Source organism: Synchiropus splendidus, chromosome 3 (assembly GCF_027744825.2).
Source record: "Synchiropus splendidus isolate RoL2022-P1 chromosome 3, RoL_Sspl_1.0, whole genome shotgun sequence".
NCBI classification, from domain to species: Eukaryota; Metazoa; Chordata; class Actinopteri; order Syngnathiformes; family Callionymidae; genus Synchiropus; species Synchiropus splendidus.
The window spans coordinates 5,291,945-5,310,889 of NC_071336.1; the positions used below are offsets into that span (position 1 = coordinate 5,291,945).

The window sequence follows — 18,945 nt, forward strand, 5'->3', positions numbered from 1 at the left end:
CTAACTGGCTCGGAACACCACCCATGTCCCAGTATGAATATTTCCTCTTATTCTCTTCCATTCCATTCATCTGTTTTTTGTTTTTGTTTGTTTTGCACACAGATCAATACAGATTAACATGCGAGAGACAAACTATAGACATACTTACTCATGCACACTGAGCTCGTAACATTGGTTGTTCAAGTAGAGGAACTCCCAGTCCACTCCATAGTCAATTGCTAATTTCTTCTGCAGTTCACTGAGGGAACATGAGATGAGAAAATTGCATCAATCCTTTCTTGAATTTGAAAATCCTGCGATCATTTTCACACTTTAGGTCATTAGCAGTTAGTAAAACACAGATGAAATACCAACACATGTATATCTTGTAACTGCAAACACACGTGTCACATTAACATCCATTGAAATGTCGGTATACAATTCACCCTGCTTGATTTCACATTTCATTCATTTTTTAATGAATGATTTTTATCGTCAGAAGAGCCATCTTTCAAGTTTAGCATTGCACCTCAAGATCCTGACTCTCTCTGGATGAGGAGACTCCTCTCTGCTCAGAGTCTCCAATTATCAGAGCTCCAGAACTCTGCTTCTGTACAATGGCTAAGTTGGTTCAAACCTTCAGAATGTGGAATCATTGATCTTAACAATGAGTGGGAATTACACAGTAGTTTGGGACACATGTAGCCGAGGCATCCTCAGAAAGTCTAGGTGCAGTACATAAATAGCTGCGAACCCTAATGTGGCTGGTGGTCACTTTGATTGTCCTATTTTTCATTGAACATTGAATGCCAAAATAACAAATGATCATCATTACACATTATGTCCTTACTTTTGTCAGATGAAGTGATAAAAACAATCTTCATGCCATGAAAGGTCGATTTGAGTGAATCATATTAATGGTTCTAAGTGAGACGAGCACTCAAACAACACACTCATCGGACGCAGTGTGGATATAGGACAGAGCCTGGAGAAAGCTTGGAAGGAAATGCATATCTGGCAATCCAACAAACACAGTGATGATAGTGAGTAATTTGACTCCAAGCAAGTGATGGGAGGGGAAATGGAGCAACAGAGCAGATCTCTTTACCCCCTCCATCTCACTCAAGGATTTGCATCTGGGAAAGAAAAATGTGACCTTTTGGGAACAGCTCTATCTGAGGTTGCCTCTCCATTGTAATGTCTGTAGGCTGGAGGGGACCAAGTCGTCAAAGAGAGCTTCAGGATCAGAGAGAGCCGATTGAGCCATGCAACTATGTTTGTACGACGATTGGACAAATGCTTTACATGCATGTGGAAAGTTGTGGAAAGCTGAGGCGCTGTGTTTCTTCAGCTTTTGTGCACAATGGCTAGACTGCTTCAGGTATATCGACATTGAATCTGTCCAAAGTGAGTTGGAGTGAAGCCTATTCCATAGGCTCATATCGAGCAAAGGGGGGGTCCAATCCAGAGTTGGTCATAAAGCTTGAAAGATCTTAAAAATCAAAGGGAATATAGATGGTCGATGTAAAATTAACAACACACACCATTCGACCACTCAAGCCTCCACACATCAGCTGACTGCCGCACCCCCAGGAGCCAGGAATGGACTGTGGTTGAGGACTGACACACAACTCAAATATTCCCAATTCAGGTTGCAGATGGGTCAAATGTATGGAGTCATTAGAGGCAAAATGCCAAGATATAGATGATAAGGAAATGTTTTGTCAAAATAACAATTTAGAAAGTCTGTTTTATCAACAATAGTTAACGTGAAAATGTTAACGCAGATACTTCTCAATGACGTGCAGGTGAGTGAGACTGGGGCGAAGTGGAGAGCAGATGTGTGAGCGACGAGCGACCAGATTTGTGACACTTCACCTGATTTCCATGTTGACGGTCTCATAAGCTTCTTCCACCTTCTTCAGATCGCTGACTTCTTGCTCTGCGGCTACACAACAGAAAAGGTCAAAAGAATTATCAGAGCTGACTTGTTACACCTCAAAAGAAGAGTAGGGCAAAAACACTGGGTTCTAAATTTAGGCTGTTATATCTGGCAGGGGCGCCAGAGCGAGCAAGCAACACACACACGTGCACATGCATGCACACGCGTACGCACGCACACAAATGCTGCTTCCAGGGGGAACTGCCAAAAGGCCTGAAGGCTCATTAAACACTTCACATAGAAAATTGCCTAAACCTGTAGAAGAGAATTGGATTCAGATGGTGTGTGTGGAAGAGTGGAGAGGCCACAGCCAAGAATGGCTTGTAGCCTTTTGTCACATGTCTGTAACGCTGCAATGACAGACTAACAAAGACATGGAAAACTACGGCTCCTCTGGACAAAAATGAAAACGGCTAGACAGAGAATTCTCATCACTCTGGTGCAATGCGAGGTTGAGCCCTCCATCACTTTTTTTTTTTTTTTTTTTTTTTTTTTTGTGTGTTTTGCTGTTGAGCGTTAACTGGTTTCATTTTTGGTCTGTTCCATAGCAATTGATGGTTCCTTCATAGAAATGTCACCAATACTTTTTTGGATTAAGGACGGAACTCCAGTGGTTGAGTGGCGTGTCTGGAAAATAACTGACCAAGATCAAGAAAGAATAATCAAACAATCAGAAGGTGCAATAGCTCACTGAAATTACAGCAGCCTGTTAACCATTATACATGGACGGTCATACTGTATGGCTCGCACGTCTTGTGGTCATAGAGCCCATCTTCAACTGAAGTGGAGCATAACATTGTGATATGAGTGAAAAGGAGTGAGCAGGAAGCCACTGCAGCCTTGGCCAGAGTTGTAATTAGCATGTCCCTTGCATATGGTCACAGCTGGTTGCTCATGAAGATGCCCTTGCTCATTTTCCCCAGCAATCCTCTCCAATCTCCACAGAGATATTAAGAGTCCTCATGGCACGCTTTGATTTTCCACCTTATTTATAAGACTCAGCAGGGGCACCGGGGCTTCCCAGACACGCCAGCCATGGCCCGTCACCCACAAACTGTTCAGTTGTGAGTAAATAAACTCATCATTGAGGAGTGGGTAGTTTGTAAATATATATATACTACATTCTTTATCTTACTGCATTCAATACTCTTCCATGTCACGAGTGATTGCTAAATAACACTGATTAAATATTGGGTCAATGTTGTCTTCTAGTGCGGAGTTCTGTGGCTAAACTTGACGAATAATAGGCTCTCCTTGGATATCAGTGGGTGAATTATACCTGCACTAGGTTGCTTTTTCTATTTGTAACAACTAATGAAAACTGGAATACAAGTAAGATGTTTTATGGAACTTTTTTCGTTATGTGTATTTGGTAAAATACTGCAAAAATGAGTGTTCTGTTCTGGTTATAGCAAGTTGAGGAACATCACTGCGGTTACTGCGAAGACGGTTACAGAGCTGCAATGCGAGGTAAAGATATGGTTAATCGTAATCTTAGGTCAGGGGTTGGTCATGTGCTTCTTACAGCTCCGTTTCCTGGGCAAACAATTAAAAGGCTGCATCACCAAGATTGTTGTATCAGTGGAGCCACTCGTACACACACATTGTGTGAACTACACATGCAGACGTTTGCGGCATTGAGAGGCTTTGAAAAAAAGACTGGCAGCAGGCTCAAACTTTGACAATGGGTTCTATTCACTTCCTTTTATAACCTTTTTACACACTGTCATCTATCACCCTCAAACTTTTTTCTCCTTTTGCTTTTACCCAAGCCTCTTCAAACTGAGACTTTCTTTATACCTTCAATATTTTCAGCATGCGTTCCTTGGAGTCTCCCTGTCACCCTCACCTCCATCTCTCCTGCTCCAGGTTCTTCATCTCCGTTTCTCTCCTACAATGACAAAACTTGATCTGCCTGCCAGCGAAGGAGGATAAAAATATAGGGAGAGGACTCCTGCGATTAACTGCTCATGTCTGGATATGATGACAAGGATTGAGTTGCCAAGCACTGAGTCACAGAAAAACCATGACAAGGGTCTGTCTATGTGTATTTTGATCTTGCTCATATTGTTTCCACTTTGCAAACACAAAAGCATCATCTAGCTGTCCTATCGCACACTTGGGGAATACATTGGAAAAAAGATAGAAACCAATAGTTTGTTACGTGACGTAGGTTTTGTTTGCTGACATTTGCCATAGTGTCAAAAAGAAAAGAAAAGAAATAGTTTTGTTACAACACAGTAGTTGATAAAACTACAATAAAAGTCAAAGAAGAAAGAACAACATCTGAGTAGTTATTAAAATGATGACACTCGACATGTAGAATGAAAGGAGTGCCATCCCATGGCTTATCTTGCCCCAACCACCATCTTTCTTTTGCTTCAAATTAAAACATAATGTGACAACATGCATTTTTTGACGCAAAAGTCCACATTCCCAACGTCATGGGAGTGGCCAGGAGGATGTGTTGGAAACTCTAATGCATGTATGAAACAGTAATGCAGTTGCACAAAATTGATGTGAATATAATATAATTTAAGTGATTAAAATATGTTATGTATACTTTGTATTGTTCAATGCTCTGGTATGGTTTGATGTCCTCAGAAAAGAATGATGCACACATTTATATACACATCAAGATGTTCAGAAATTCCCTATTCTTTGTTCCCATTACTTTTTTTTACCCTTATCTTAAAACATCCAGGGACGACTGATATGATGCCTGAAAAGTGACATCTTAAATCATTCAAATTAACAACCATTCTTTAGTGGCCAAAGTTCTCACCATGTGTCCTTCCAAACGTCCAGTGTGCAACTGAAAGTGTAACAGCCGAATAGAGTCGAGAAGAGGTCAATGTGCCCCACTCCCCCGCATAATGGTGTTGGAGTGTCTGTTTGTATTAGGCTTGAGTGAATAAGAGTTCTGAGCAGAAATAGCATTGTGTTTTCAGACTGACTCACAATCTATTCATTCTCCCACTCTCACTGTGCAATGCAGCTATTCATGCTCGCAGGTCGAAGGACAAGTGTAGCACAACAGTGGTAAAATAAATAAATAATAATGATAACAATTGAATCAATTACATGTTTGATGGTCAATCACTGAATGAGAAGCACCACGTGTTATTTATAAATATTTTAAGCAAGTATTAAAACATGTTTCATCAACCGTCCTTGATATTGTTTTAGGATGATGATGAATCTATACTGAACAAGATTATGAACATGTGCAATGTGCAAAGGTTTTTCATACGTTCTTCTGGCAAAAAAATCAAAATTCAACAAAAAGTGAGAGAATATATTTGATCATGGTGTAGGACCATAATGAAATATCATCTGCTGTCAAAATGGGTGTTCATTCATGCAGAAAAGTGACAGTAAAAACAATAACTGCAACCAGTTGTTTCAAACTAAAATGTTAAGGAAAGCTAAACATAAGCCACAACTTTCAAATGAACTTTATTCTTTTCGTCCAGTTACACTGAATACGATGCTGGTTTGGCATGAGAGACTTTCTCTAGGATACAGCTACCGAAGAAATCAGGGACTGGACGTTTGCCTCCGGAGTCTTAAACTGTTGGAAAATTGATATTAAATCGTGTGAAGTGTTGCAATCACTGCTGACATGAGATTCACAAAATGAGTGAGCGGTCAGTGATGGCAGCCGCTGCGATGATGTATAATCACAAGTGAACATTTAAACGGAAAACGGTGAACACTGTGTGTGAGTTCACTCTGGAACAACGTTCATGAATATGGATGGCGGATGATGTAACAAACAGCCTCGGAGCTGACCTACTTCTGTGTCTCCTCTATTCATGACTCCGTCCTCTTCCGGGCCATCATGTCGCAACATACTGTAATAGCAGGAACCTGGCAAGTCCTGGTGATCCCCTAGTGAGCTGGGTCTGCTAATGGGAAGTTCTTAAGGAGGATTCACAGTCCAGATGGTGGAGAATCCAGGATCGACTGTTGTCCTTAACAATAAAGCCCATTTCAGTCACAATGAGTCATGGGGAGTTTGTTGATGTAAAACCCACAAAATTTGTGTTTAATTCTGCACATACTGCATGAGGTACCTTCTCACTTTTGAAAAACACATTTCTTACATGTTTCACCGTGGCCCAGAAAAAAAGGACTATTCCTCTAAAAGTGTTTTTTTTTTTTTAAATACGTCTTAAGGTTCTTTAACGTGTATGGTGTTTCCATCCCACAAATAATGTATCCGATTCTGCTGGACAACAGCCACACACAGCAGCTGGAATTAGTCTTTTGCCAGCAGCAATCACAGATGTATGTGATTGGCAAGGAGTGAAGAAACAGGAGAGAGGCTTGTTACGCTATATACTGATCTGGGATCCACTGAGTGCAGCAGAAGATACATGAAGAACAGAAAATCTATTTCAGACAAAGAGACAGGAAACGCTGGCCGCTGTTCAAATCAGAGCAGGAAAAGTGAAAACGAGTTAATATGATGAAAACTGCGGTAAAATCCAAACAGTCCAAAGCAGAAGCAGACAGGTGAAAACTGGGACAAAAAAATAAATCTCACTCAAAAGACACATCTTTCGTTCATTCAAGCTAAATGTGGCCACATCGAACCGATGCTCTGAGGTGGAGAGCTTTCACAGCAAAACACACTCCTGCTTCATATTTCATAGCCCATTTGAAAAGTGCAGTGTGTTTAATTAACATTAAACCCGGCATGCCAAGTTTGCAACCTGAGAGTGAGCTTGATGGAGCACCTCTGCATCACGTGGCTTTTCATCTACTGAGTGTTTCGCCTCCATGTCATTTCTATATGTGAACCCGCTGACATCTGTGTGATTGCTCTTGTAGAAGGGAAACTATGCTGCCTGTTGTGCACATGTGGTACTTCTGACTCCACCATTTATGACCTCACCTCTTCAAATGGATAGCTTCACCTTCAAGGCTGAGGCAATAATTTCAACTTCAAAAGGGGGAAGCTTAAAGTGACGCCCAACAAATACAAGGTGAGCAATTGGTAACTTAAATACATTTTTGAAAATAGTAATAAAAGAAAAAAAACCTATAGTATAAAAGCAGAGAGAGAACGAGGAAGAAAGCATAATAATAAAACAATATTATATTGATGACAACATATTAAATTTTTTTTTGTTACTTAATCAAAAAGATATTTTTCTTCATAAGAAACCGGTCTTCATTGAAGAACTGTTCATGCTGTTCTGTTAAATTTCATCAATTGGTCACCAATGAAACCTAATTTAGACTTGACTTATGCCATATCAACATGAATAAAGGAGAAAAGATGCTTTATATTCATAAAGGAGAAAAGACATACTGGACATCATCAGGCGCAGCACTGGCTTAATGCTTCAACCCCCAGAAACAGTTTCAAATGCTGAACGCATTCGCTACAAAGCACCATTTCAGTGTGAATCCAATCATTTTCCCCTAAAGCCGAAAGAGGTGCTGGCTTGCATCATCAGTAGGCAGATCACCATTACAAAATCGAAACTTTTAAAACTGACCAAAGTAATAAATGAAGTGAAACCAAGCAAATGTTTCAAGATCGCATATTGTTTTAGATAGCTACTCGAAAACCTCACTAGACCAATACAACAGATGAGCTGAAGAGGCATCAGGTTTAGCTGCATCACAACGTCCAGCGACTGGATGTCCAGTCATGAGTCACCAAAACAGTACACTGGCAGAATTCCGGCAGACACCTCTACTGCACTGCAGAACAAAGCCACAAATAGTTCAAGAGGAGCATTGACTAATGCACTCTCTGCTAGACTGGCACAAAACATCAAGATATATCGTTATTTACCTCATTTCAGCTTGAGACTGTTTGGCTCTATGACCCACAGAAAAAAAACAAATCGAATGCCATATAGTCCCGTCAATGTTCACTGCAGCTGAACTAGGCTCAACATGGATAGCGCAGCAGCACCACGGACAGCAGGCTGCGTCTAGATCAGCACCATGGAGAGTTCATGCTGAGCAGACAGCACAGCCATCCTCCAGGATTTTAGTGACCTTTACAGCCATTATTATTATTCGAAACTCAATGTTCCAATGTTGCAGCGGATATTTCTGAAATGCCAGGATAAAAGTTTGTGGAAAGAGCGATTTGAAACAAATTTAGCAACGTAAAAACAGCACTCAGAAATCCTTGGTCAGCACTAAAGTGATGCAATGAGCTTGGGTTTCCACATTACATTCAAAAGAATAAACCTTCCTTTGCCAGGAGTCTTACAATGGTCCACAATAGTTTTTGTCCCAACCAAACAAGAGGACACCTTTTCACCAACCTGAAGAGTGTAATCAGTTGATTCTCAATCTGGTGCGGCTTGTTTGAGCTGAAACCTGAATGTTGAAATCTTCCACTCTTTGGTGTCCCTCATGCTCTGTTCAGAAGTTATTTCTTTAGAAAGTTCGCCCCTGTCTGATACCCTGGTAGATGAAAGTCAAATCTGATATTGCGCTTGACTCGTGTCATTCAACTTAGTTAGTTTAATGTTTCAGATTGTTTTGATCCCCATAAACATGTGTTGTGTGCACACAGGTTGGTGAATTAATGGAACAAAATCCTGCAACCAGTGCACACTATTCAGGTAGTGGTTTGAGACCCCTGAATTAAACAGATTTTTTTCATTGATATACTTTTTTTCACAATTACTCACTCACAGGATATATACACACAGAGAGAATAGCTAACAGTTCCCCATATCAAGCTATGCACTTGAGCATGCACATTAAATTAAGCAGTTCGGTAAAAGGTCTGGCTGTTGTGTCAGCAACAACTTTGCCATTCAACAACCTTGATGAATGACTGTAACACAGGTGGTCTGGTAGGTAATGTAAACTCAACTCCTGCCTGAGGAATCCCACACAGGGTGATATGTGCAAGATGTTATTTCTGACAGTTGGGATGCTGATGCCGTAATTTTTTTTCTTTTTTTTTTAAGGACATGTCAGATGAATTTAGGAGTGAAAACATAAATGGCTCTTGAACTGATGTGACATTTTCACTCCAGATAGAATAAAAATGTACATGTTAGATGAAATAAAAATGGGTTTTTTTGGTTAGTGCTTAAAAAAAAGGAAAAGTAAATTGAAAACGTCACATTTAAAACACAAAAATCAAACAGGGTTAATGAAAAACATGTATGCAGTGCCTGAAAATGTATAATGTCCAAGGCATAATTGCTTGGAATTACATGGATTACACACATTTATTTATTTCTATTTCTTCTAAAAAAAAAAACCTGCATCAGTTTGCTCTGCTATATAGTTTATTCAACTGGTCTCAGAAAAAGCAGAAAAGATAATTTGCGAGCTTCTATCAGCAAGGGTTGAGAAGTTCAGCTGTAACTAGATATTGTGTAGAAGCACCATCTCACACTTTGTTGTTTGAACAACAACAAGAGATGCTTTTTTCACCATTAGCTACGAGAGGAAGTGGTGAGTTGGAGTCCAGGGATTGAATATTAAATAGTTTATGGCCCATAAAATGGGCGAAGACGGGAATCATATTTCTTGACAGATTTCTATATTGAATGTCGCTGCCAAAGGTTTGTGCTTCTGTCTGTCAGAAAACACCAAAATGTTTACAGATGTAACAGAATTCCAAGGAGATGCTGAATGTTGTTGGTTGACTACAGTGTCATTTGCTGTGGTGCCGAATGTGTTGACGTTGATTTAACATTGTTTTAGGGTTGCTCTAGCAGAGTGCAGAGTACCCACGTGTTGCAATGAATCTCACTGGACAGCCAATGAATAATGCACTTCAAATGTAGGATAAGAACACTAGGCTGAAATCACACTTGCAGGAGGAAATGGGATGTTTAGTCTGCAACATCTGAGTGCTTTCTTTGTTTTGAAATTGTGACAACGTGTTTACAAATTCCAGGTATTATCACTGCAACGACTGCAGACAAATTCTCATCACAGCCAGATAAGAGAGGGCGCTGCTGAGCAGCATTCAGCTGCATTGGAGATGAAGGACAGAAGCGAAAAGTGGTTAGTCTTTGTGATTGCTGGTCTTTCTCCAGGCAGCATATCGCATGTGGGTAGGCACTCTATGCGTCTCCATGTCATGTCAGACCAATCACACAGAGAGGGAGGGACAGAGAAGAAAAAGAAGTTGTCACGCTATTGCTGGCAATGCGCTCCAGGATAGGTCCCATAGCACCACTGCATACAGAAACCAGCCTGGTTCTAATGCACACACTAACCCCCTCCCCGGACAACACAAACGGTGGTCTCCATGATCTCAGCAGAGTCGATGTCACAGATTGAATCCATGTCACACTCATCTGTGAAGGCAACCCTTTCAGCCCTCGTACAAAAAGCGGGAGGAACGAGGCAATGGTTCCAACCACTGATACAGCAGTCACCAGCTGATGGCAATTATTGAGACATCCAATTGCTAATGATAATGGAGGGTGACAGGTGCCAGGAATGGTTTGAGAGCAAACTGCCTGTGAGCTTCTGCATGCCGTTGACACTACTTATAGTTCCAAATGAAGAGTGTCAGTGTCTACGCATGCATCTCTGTTTCAGTGTTGGGACATTTCCATGTCAATCACGATAAAGATATTCTGAGATATTCATGGAGATGGTGGAATCAACACGTTACACGCTAACACGCTAAACACCAGGTGGACAAGGATTGGATTGAACCTCATCAACACACGTCTTTTGGTTTTCCTCTAAATCCAAGCTTTGACTTATGTGGAAACTCCCAGAAATCACTGAGGGCCCATTAGTAATACAGGATTTGAGGAAAGTAAAAAGAGAATCAGGAAGAGAATCTTGAGAGATCAGTAAATTAATATTCAATTAATAAAGTTACCAATTTTGTAGAAGGCAATTCTTTTTTACACAAAATCTTGCAAAAGTGTATGTTTTTATGTGTGAATACTACTACTATTACTACTACTACTACTACTACTACTACTACTACTACTAATAATAATAATAATAATAATAATAATAATAATAATAATAATAATGTCTGGATTCAGGGGAATGAGTATAACAGCGGGATACTTTTGATAAAGACACTTTTGGACATTCCGTGCTTAGGGATCGTTCATCCTGATGTTTCATATTGAATATTCCAAACAGTTTGTTTTCTTAATAATAAAATAAAAGCAGCTTCGTATTGTAATGGCATATCATCGTGGCACGCTTGTTGTTCAGTTACTTTCAAAAATACCTGCTAATGGCAAGATGTGGGCAACAGGAAAAAACCCACAAGATAGCACAAGAAGAGTGGAAAAACAACATTTACAACAACAACAGTTGACGTGTGACTGCCAGTGTTGGTTTAAAAAAAGAAAAAATCCAAATTCTCCTGACTCATAAGCCAAAAAACATTGTTTAAAATACGGTACATAAGGCATCATGTGCCCAGCAGTTCAGCACTGGAGCTAAATGCAGACTTTGATACTCTTCATAGCTAGATGCTTCATAGGTAGATGAATAAAGTGGGGGAGGAGCTTGGAGGGCATGGTTGAGTCCAGTCACTTGAATCAGCTCTATTTACTTGTGAATAAACAATATAAACTGAATTGTCCTACCAAACATCGCTTCACATGGCTGCTCGAATAGGAAAGTGAGCTGATGTGCAGCTGTGGACATGATGTGCGTTGAAACACACTTGATAGCTCCGTATTGTGATCTGCCCCATTTGGCGGTCATAAATCTGCACTTCTATGTCCCTGAATGAGGTCATATGCCGTGGTCTACTCAGAACCTCTGCATACTGAACAGTCCAATCATCAGTCAATGAGTGGACGGCAAAAGGAGGGAGAGTCTGTCAAAAGATGAAGATGAGTGTTTGTGTGTTATAGAAAGGAGTTCTTGCAGACAAATTGAAACTATTTGTGCAAGTGAGTCCACCAGATGAGAAGCTGCTTTTTCCACAGTTCAAATCACTGCATTTAAAAATTGTTCAGTTATGAAACTGTTAAGCTTTGACATGGTTGAAAAGATGAGAAAGAAAAATATCACTGGCAGTGTCACAGCACAGTTGACTGATCGACGCATGACACCACTCACCTTAACAAACTTATACAGTACAGACAGGATGAGAGACTGATTTTAATGTACAGTATGTTCATATCTGCAAGTACTTTTAACCAATCAATGTATTTTGCAGCGTTGCTGGAAGAAGAAACAATGCATCAGATGCAGGACTAAGACACTGAACACCTCACTCAGACTCAGCACCTGCTGACTCAGTGTATAAGATCAAGTGCCTTCATAATGGGTCAGCCCCAGGTTTTAAAATATGTTTGTTGATGCCAACACAAGGCATCAGCCAATACCTTGACCTGCAAATGGATCAGAAAAAAGGGGCTCCCCTCTCATTCATAGTTTGACCCTGTTGGAACGGATGAACTTCTCTGCATTCATCTGTATCTGTCCCACACCAACAGCACCTCAAGTGAAAAGGAAATGTACCAATCTGATTTTGGTGTTACACTTTTAAGTGTGACATATAACAAAAAAATGTCACCCCCTTTATATATTTTGACATTCTCCCTGCACAGGAGAATAACTACATTTCTTTTACAGAGTGTGTCACTATCAGTTCATTTCAATTCCCAGTAAAAAGACAATATATACTGTACGTATCAGCTCAAAGATCTATCACCTAATAACAGGTTTTGTGCTGTTTCCAACAGAACATAATTTACCCTTTTATTCCTTGACATATTTTGGCACTTGCACACCTGCAAGCAATGTATTATAATCCCTTGCGCTATTACCTTAGCTTGGAATAACAAACACTGTCATGGCCAACCAGCCTGGGAACATGCCAAAGGCACTAGGTGAAATATGGATCCTTTCACTCCGCAACATTAGAATACAGATTCCCGGGAAGCTCTTTGACAGGTTATTTATTATGGAACAGCCACGGATTCTCAAGTAAACTTTCACCAACCAGATGAGCCACCAGAGGAGTTGGTGATGCATGACCTTATTTGCCTAAAGTGATGAGTATGTCTGCCACATCCTATTCCCGAACATGTTACTGCTGTTCATGCTCCCCATGGTTCTGGGGGAGGAAGCAACTATAAAATAAGCAGCAGTCGAGGCTCCAGTGGCTGCGTGACGGAGCGTTTAGCCTCACAACACGCACCAGAGTGACAGAGAGAGGCACAAACTGCTGGGATATGATTGACTTGCCTAATCCAATTACATTAAGAAACCGTTGTTCATTTAAAATATACATTAAGCTCTAATTGGCAGAATTTTTGCGAATTAGCAGACGGCAACAGCGGGGCTAATTGTTGTGTCTGCTGATTTATGCCGCTGAACGTGATCCACGCACCGTTGATCAAGCAAACCTCCCAGTTGAAGGAGAGCGCGGCTGAACCTGCAGGTGGAAAGGCGAGTGTATTCTTCGGTGTGACCATCGCTCGCTTGCTTACATGTGTTTGGACATAGTTAGATTCAACAGGCCTGACATTTACCACACTGATTTCCTTCACGGCCTTGAATCTGTCAGAACATACAACTGCGATGACTCTCTAATCCCATTTTAATTAGAAAGATGTTGCATGGTAAACTCGCCCCGTATTCCCAACAGCGATGCCACACTGGCCAGGAATCAATCACCAAGGCACCCGTTGCCAGGGCAACAAACAAGGGGCTCCTGCACTACTGTCTAAGTGGTAAATCATTGCCTGCGTACTCACTGGTGGATGTGATGCGTTTTATCTGTCTCCATCAGCCTTTGTTCTGCAGCCGGCCCTCCCCGCCGCTTGTCGCATACTCAGCCAGTTAATTAAAAGCAGCCAACATGAAATACATCCAGATCGAAGTGGAAATGAGAATTACAGAACAAACTGAAATCCCGCATCAGGGGGCTGAGATTGGGTGGTCAGGTGGGAGGGGTTGCCAAACATAATATAGCGAAAAATGAATATGCAGCATGTGGTGTGAAATGATGAGCAAAAAGGAGCTATGAATTGAATGCAAAACTACTGAAAACATCAGTACTCTAGCTGAAACCACATGAGGAAAACGCCTGATGGGGCACCTTTCTTTATTATTGGGCTATTAATTGTCAGTGGGTGGAGATGTTAGATGTGAAATCAGGAGCTTCTTAGAATCCTCATTATCTCAGGGAAAGATAAATCAGGGCTTGAGGTGCCATTGGCATTATAGAAAGATGTTTTTCATTAATTCTCGGCGAGACCACCAATCTATAAGTTATCGAGATCGGCAGTGCAAACAGTGTGATGATCTTTATCCAGTGGGGGAAAAACCTGCCGTTCACACAAGACTCAGTGTGTCTTGGCCAGGTCGACGTCAGCCACATGAATAGACGCACACATAACAGTTTTGAGTGAGGTCTGACCTTTTGTTTTGATAACTGTGAGCCGTGTGGAGTCAGAGCACTCAAAAAGGTTTAAAATCAGCATCAGTGACAACGAACTATCTTGGTACATACTGCATGCATGTGCCTACTGGCATTATCATATCACAGCTATGTGTGTGAGCAACAATACCATGCATCACATACACCATATGGGGTACGGCTCCCCTGGCTGTGTATTTACATATGGAATAATAAAATAAATTAATAAAATGACTTTACAATAGATCTTTTCAATTGGATATAACATCCATATTATTTTGGGGAAAACCAACGTTAAACATAAGTAAACTTTACGACTATTATCCCATTAACCCAGGATGATTTAATTTCTCAGACCCTGCTACAACACTGTGCCAGCTAAGATGTGGTGGAGACTTACTGGGGAAGGACAGTCAAAGAGAGCATTACTGAACTGCTGGTGATCGTCAGCACTTTTGTTGACCAGTATTGACAGATTAAGCACAGAACTCTGTTGTCACAGTCATATTTACTAAACAGACTTCTCACACCAAATGGGCAAGTAAGAACCAGCAAAAGCTTGCTATGGTCTCGGTCTCTGTCTGGTCAGTACCTTCTCACCTGTTGATCATACTGCGCCAGAAGAGCTGAGCAGAGCACATACAAATATACTAACCACAAAGCAAGTCATCAAAGTCAAAGTCATCAAAACTTCCGGCCACATTTATTATAGTCCCTCCTTGGATTGCACAGTGCATATTCCAGAACATATGGACAAAGAGTGACAATTACTTGGGTTTTGAGCCGCCTGTGTGGCTGAGTGAGTGAGTTATAGAAATCTCTCTCGAGATCAGACGAACCATACAAATGTCCTCACTGACTTGTCATCTTCACTGGTGTGTTGACCTTTTACAGAAGTCACTGCTGCCATAAAATTTATTTGCTCTCAATCATAATTCCTATACACGAAATGTCAACGACCATGGAGTCTTTTTTTTCTTTTTTCTAACATCACACAAGTTGGGAACCTCCTAAAGCAGCATTGCTGTTGGGGCTCTCTAACACGATATTAGGAGCTTTGTGTATCCTGACTCTTACGAAGAGGACACTGACACGAGACTGATCCTTAGTCAATCTCACACTCCATATTTCCCTCACTCATGAACTAACCCATTCTCACTCCCACGGTGTAATATACTTTGGGAAAGTGGACTTATGCATCCGACAATGGCAGCCTACTGTGTTGCATGTTGCCACATAGTGTTTCAATAGATTTAAAAAAAAAAAAAAAAAAAAAAAAGTTCTTTCCAGTGTTGCATTCCAGACCCCGGAGGACACAGGGGAGTTGGAGTGTGAGGACCATCTCGCAGGAGGATAGGAAAAAAATGTAGGGACTCTCTTTTCACTGAATCAACTGTTATTTATAACCCCTTATGTGGCTCTCCTCCCTAGTGACCAGTGACCCCACCTAAAACGCACATCTGTTTGCTTTAAATAGCAACTGACACGTTGTTAGAGACAGAATAAAAGGAGCACTATCCCATTGCTTGTCTAACCCTAACAGCCATTTCTTTTTTATGTGCCATTCTTCAATTGAACACCTAATGTGTCAACATGCCACGCACAAGGCTGCCTTTGTCGTCAGTATACTTTCAAAATGTCAAGAAATGAAATCACGGGAGTGAATATGTGTTGCAAGAACAAGACTAAGACACCAAGACATTTGGACTGAGACACTTCCGATGGACCAGGGATGTGATCTCTCCTTCAACCTAAACAGATCTGCCTGAGGGCCATGGTGGACGTGAATTAAGCAGGTAATTGTTCACATGAAAACGTGTTCTTTCAATACTTCTATTGGCTGTAGGGAAGGATTATAAGTCCCTGAAGTTGTCCAAAGCATCTTGGCAAATTGACAAGACGATAATCAATCCTTGTCCATGAGATGGAAAATATCTGCAAAAGACCAGCCCCATATTTTCACATTTAAAGGTTCTTGTGTGATGTACAGCTGCACCTGAGCAAAGATGAAAATGAAAGGTAGGGAAAGCAAACAGCACTGCATGTAAGTGAGCAATGGCTCGGTAGCAAGCCCTGAAGGACTCCTTTCAAGAGTGATATCTGATGGTCTGTTCAAACGCCACACGCCTGTGAAGATCTAATTCCTCCTGCATTTAAGACGTGGCGTTTGAAAGCATGGAGAGACAAGACAGCTGGCAAAGTTGATAAAATATAACTTGCGAAATAAAGTGGGCAGAGCTCAGCATGTGTCATCTCATCAAGTCAACTTTCAGAAGGCGCTTATTCACAGCAAAGATTTAAACATGAGATATTAAAAGGCAAGAACGGTTTATTTTCCATCTCCCTGTGAGAGGTGAGAAAGTGAAATATATTTAAGAATAAAGTACCAGCTCAAAGATCTTTAATTTGTAAATTCACATGCCTACTCTCAGTGGCGGTTTAAGGCACGGGCGAACCGGGCTGTGGGTGGGGGGCAAAAAAAAAAAAAAAAAAAAGAATGGCACTCCATTATTATTATTATTATTTTTTTTTTTTTTTAAATGTGGAATTTGAGCTAATAAAAATAAGCAATAAAAAAGACATGGCCAGTCACTAGTTGATTGTTCTAATTAAATTGTGTATACAGTATGTTTCTATTTGTAATGTATAACTGTTCTAATAAAAACAAATATATGGAAAGAAGAGTTGCCATGATTCATTTGATGCATAATACTGTTATAATACAACTGTTTGCAGAACCCTGAAACAAGAAGTGGATGTAGGATTCTATCTTACTCTTGCAGTGTTATGCTCATGACCGAAAGGTTCAAGGAAGTAGGTAGGTGTCATACCAAGAGCAACCCTTCGTGAGAGTGTTCACAAACGGATATCACAACCAAATCCACTTGGGAGTCAATATCTTCAAGCTGACACTAGTTGACGACATATTTCGCACCACAATAGTCTCTCTAATACTGCAGTTTAATACAGTTGTCAGTCTTCTCACTTCTTGATAAAAAAATGTCGAATGAACACTTGTCTTGACTTTCAAACAGGATGCCATGGTTATTAATGGATACTTCAGGAGCCTAAGATCTAGCAGCAAATTGTTTCCAGACCAAACACAAAGTCTCAGACAGGCTGCGAGGAACCATCATGTTGGTGTGTGAATGTAACGGCGTGCACTATAGCGAGTGCAGGTTGTCCATCTGGAAGGAAGAACTGCTCGTCTATCCACAGGGATCAGTCATTCCTACACTCCTGCCTCCCACCAGTCTCTCCAATTAAAAGTTACACAGCAGCCTGAAGTCTGCGCCAGACCTCCAGATGGCTGGAATGATAGAGCAAGCATTTCCTCACTTGCATTGTCAGTGGAGAAATGAGCTACCAGTGCACCTTTCCTCCCCTCGCCAAACATGCTGCACAGTCCAATGGTTGTGGTGCTCAGTGAACGCTGCCTGCTTGAATACAACTATAAGGTGCAGCAGGAACAAAACAAAACACAAATCACAGCATGCAATTTAGAGTACAAAGCATGAAAGCACTCCCTTGACATTTTGACACAGTCAGATTGTTCACTGAACAAATCTCTTTAAAAGTCCATCGGTTCTGCTGCTCATAGCGAGTTATTATGTGAGGACGATGAGACTATCAGCCCGTGCTCAGTTTCAATGGATTAGTTCGCAATTGACAACCTAGTTACTGAACAGAATTTGAAAGTTTCATACATTTCAATACAGCGATTAATATGACCAAACAATTTGTCCCAGTAAATGATTAACTGTCACCGTGCCACAGCTCCACAAGCAAATCCTGCATGCTTTACATGTGACATGCGACCACAATTCAGCATGTAGAGATGCAGAGTGTATGGAGGGCGCAGGTCTCGCAGTGTTAACAGCAGTCTGATTATTTGTCATGAGGGTGATGAGTGGCATCATAACTGCCTCCCAACTGTCTCCCTGCTCACTTTAGAATTAATTATTAACGTTTGCAGCCCGTCTTGGCCTAGCCTCCCGACTACATTGTAGAACTGCTCACCACATGTGCTCTCTGACAGCTTTCCCTAAGCATAGACTTAAATCTGGAGCAGACAGAGCCTTTTCTGTCTGGGCTCCCCAACCCTGGCATAGTCTGGCTTTTATAGGCTTGCATTTATGTAATGTCCTCTCCACTTTTGCTTCTTTCTCCCTCACTGAAGCCTTAACGGTCCACCTTCAAGAACAAACATTCTTGGCTGTTTTGCCTGTAAAGCACTTCATGAACAGCGTTATAAAAAGTGCCATATAAATAATGCTATTCAAAGTATAGTGTGAAAGTTTAATCTCCAAACATTAGAGATGATGGCAGCACTGTGATGATGATGGAATGATTAATGTGAGATTTGGTGTGGGCCTCACTAGCTTGACATACAACTGCCAGATCTAAGACATACAGAAAAGCTGCCAAAGCCAGACTTAGACTTAGACTTGCTTTATTGTCATTGCACAAAAACATATCACTATGTTATGGCAACGAAATTTCGGTCTGAGGCCTCCGGTTTCCAAAAACAAAACTATATGTCCGAAAATAAATAAACATGAGAGGAATACTAACCAGGAAGATGTACAAATAAACAGTATTGCAGCTATTGTCTCACATTCAGCAGCCTGACAGCACCAGGAACGGAACTATTCCT

General features: G+C 41.0%; 1 protein-coding gene across 3 annotated transcripts in view; it reads right to left on the minus strand.

The window, feature by feature from the left end:
• The window catches only part of LOC128755421 (glucosidase 2 subunit beta-like), a 115,830-nt gene that overhangs the window by 35,408 nt on the left and 61,477 nt on the right, over positions 1–18,945 (minus strand). For all 3 annotated transcript variants that reach the window (XM_053858866.1, XM_053858865.1, XM_053858868.1), the window contains exons 10-11: positions 1,858–1,927; positions 149–238 (exon numbers count right to left, since the gene is read on the minus strand). In XM_053858866.1, coding sequence (XP_053714841.1) covers positions 149–238; positions 1,858–1,927 — 160 coding nt within the window. The remainder of the gene's footprint in view (positions 1–148; positions 239–1,857; positions 1,928–18,945) is intronic.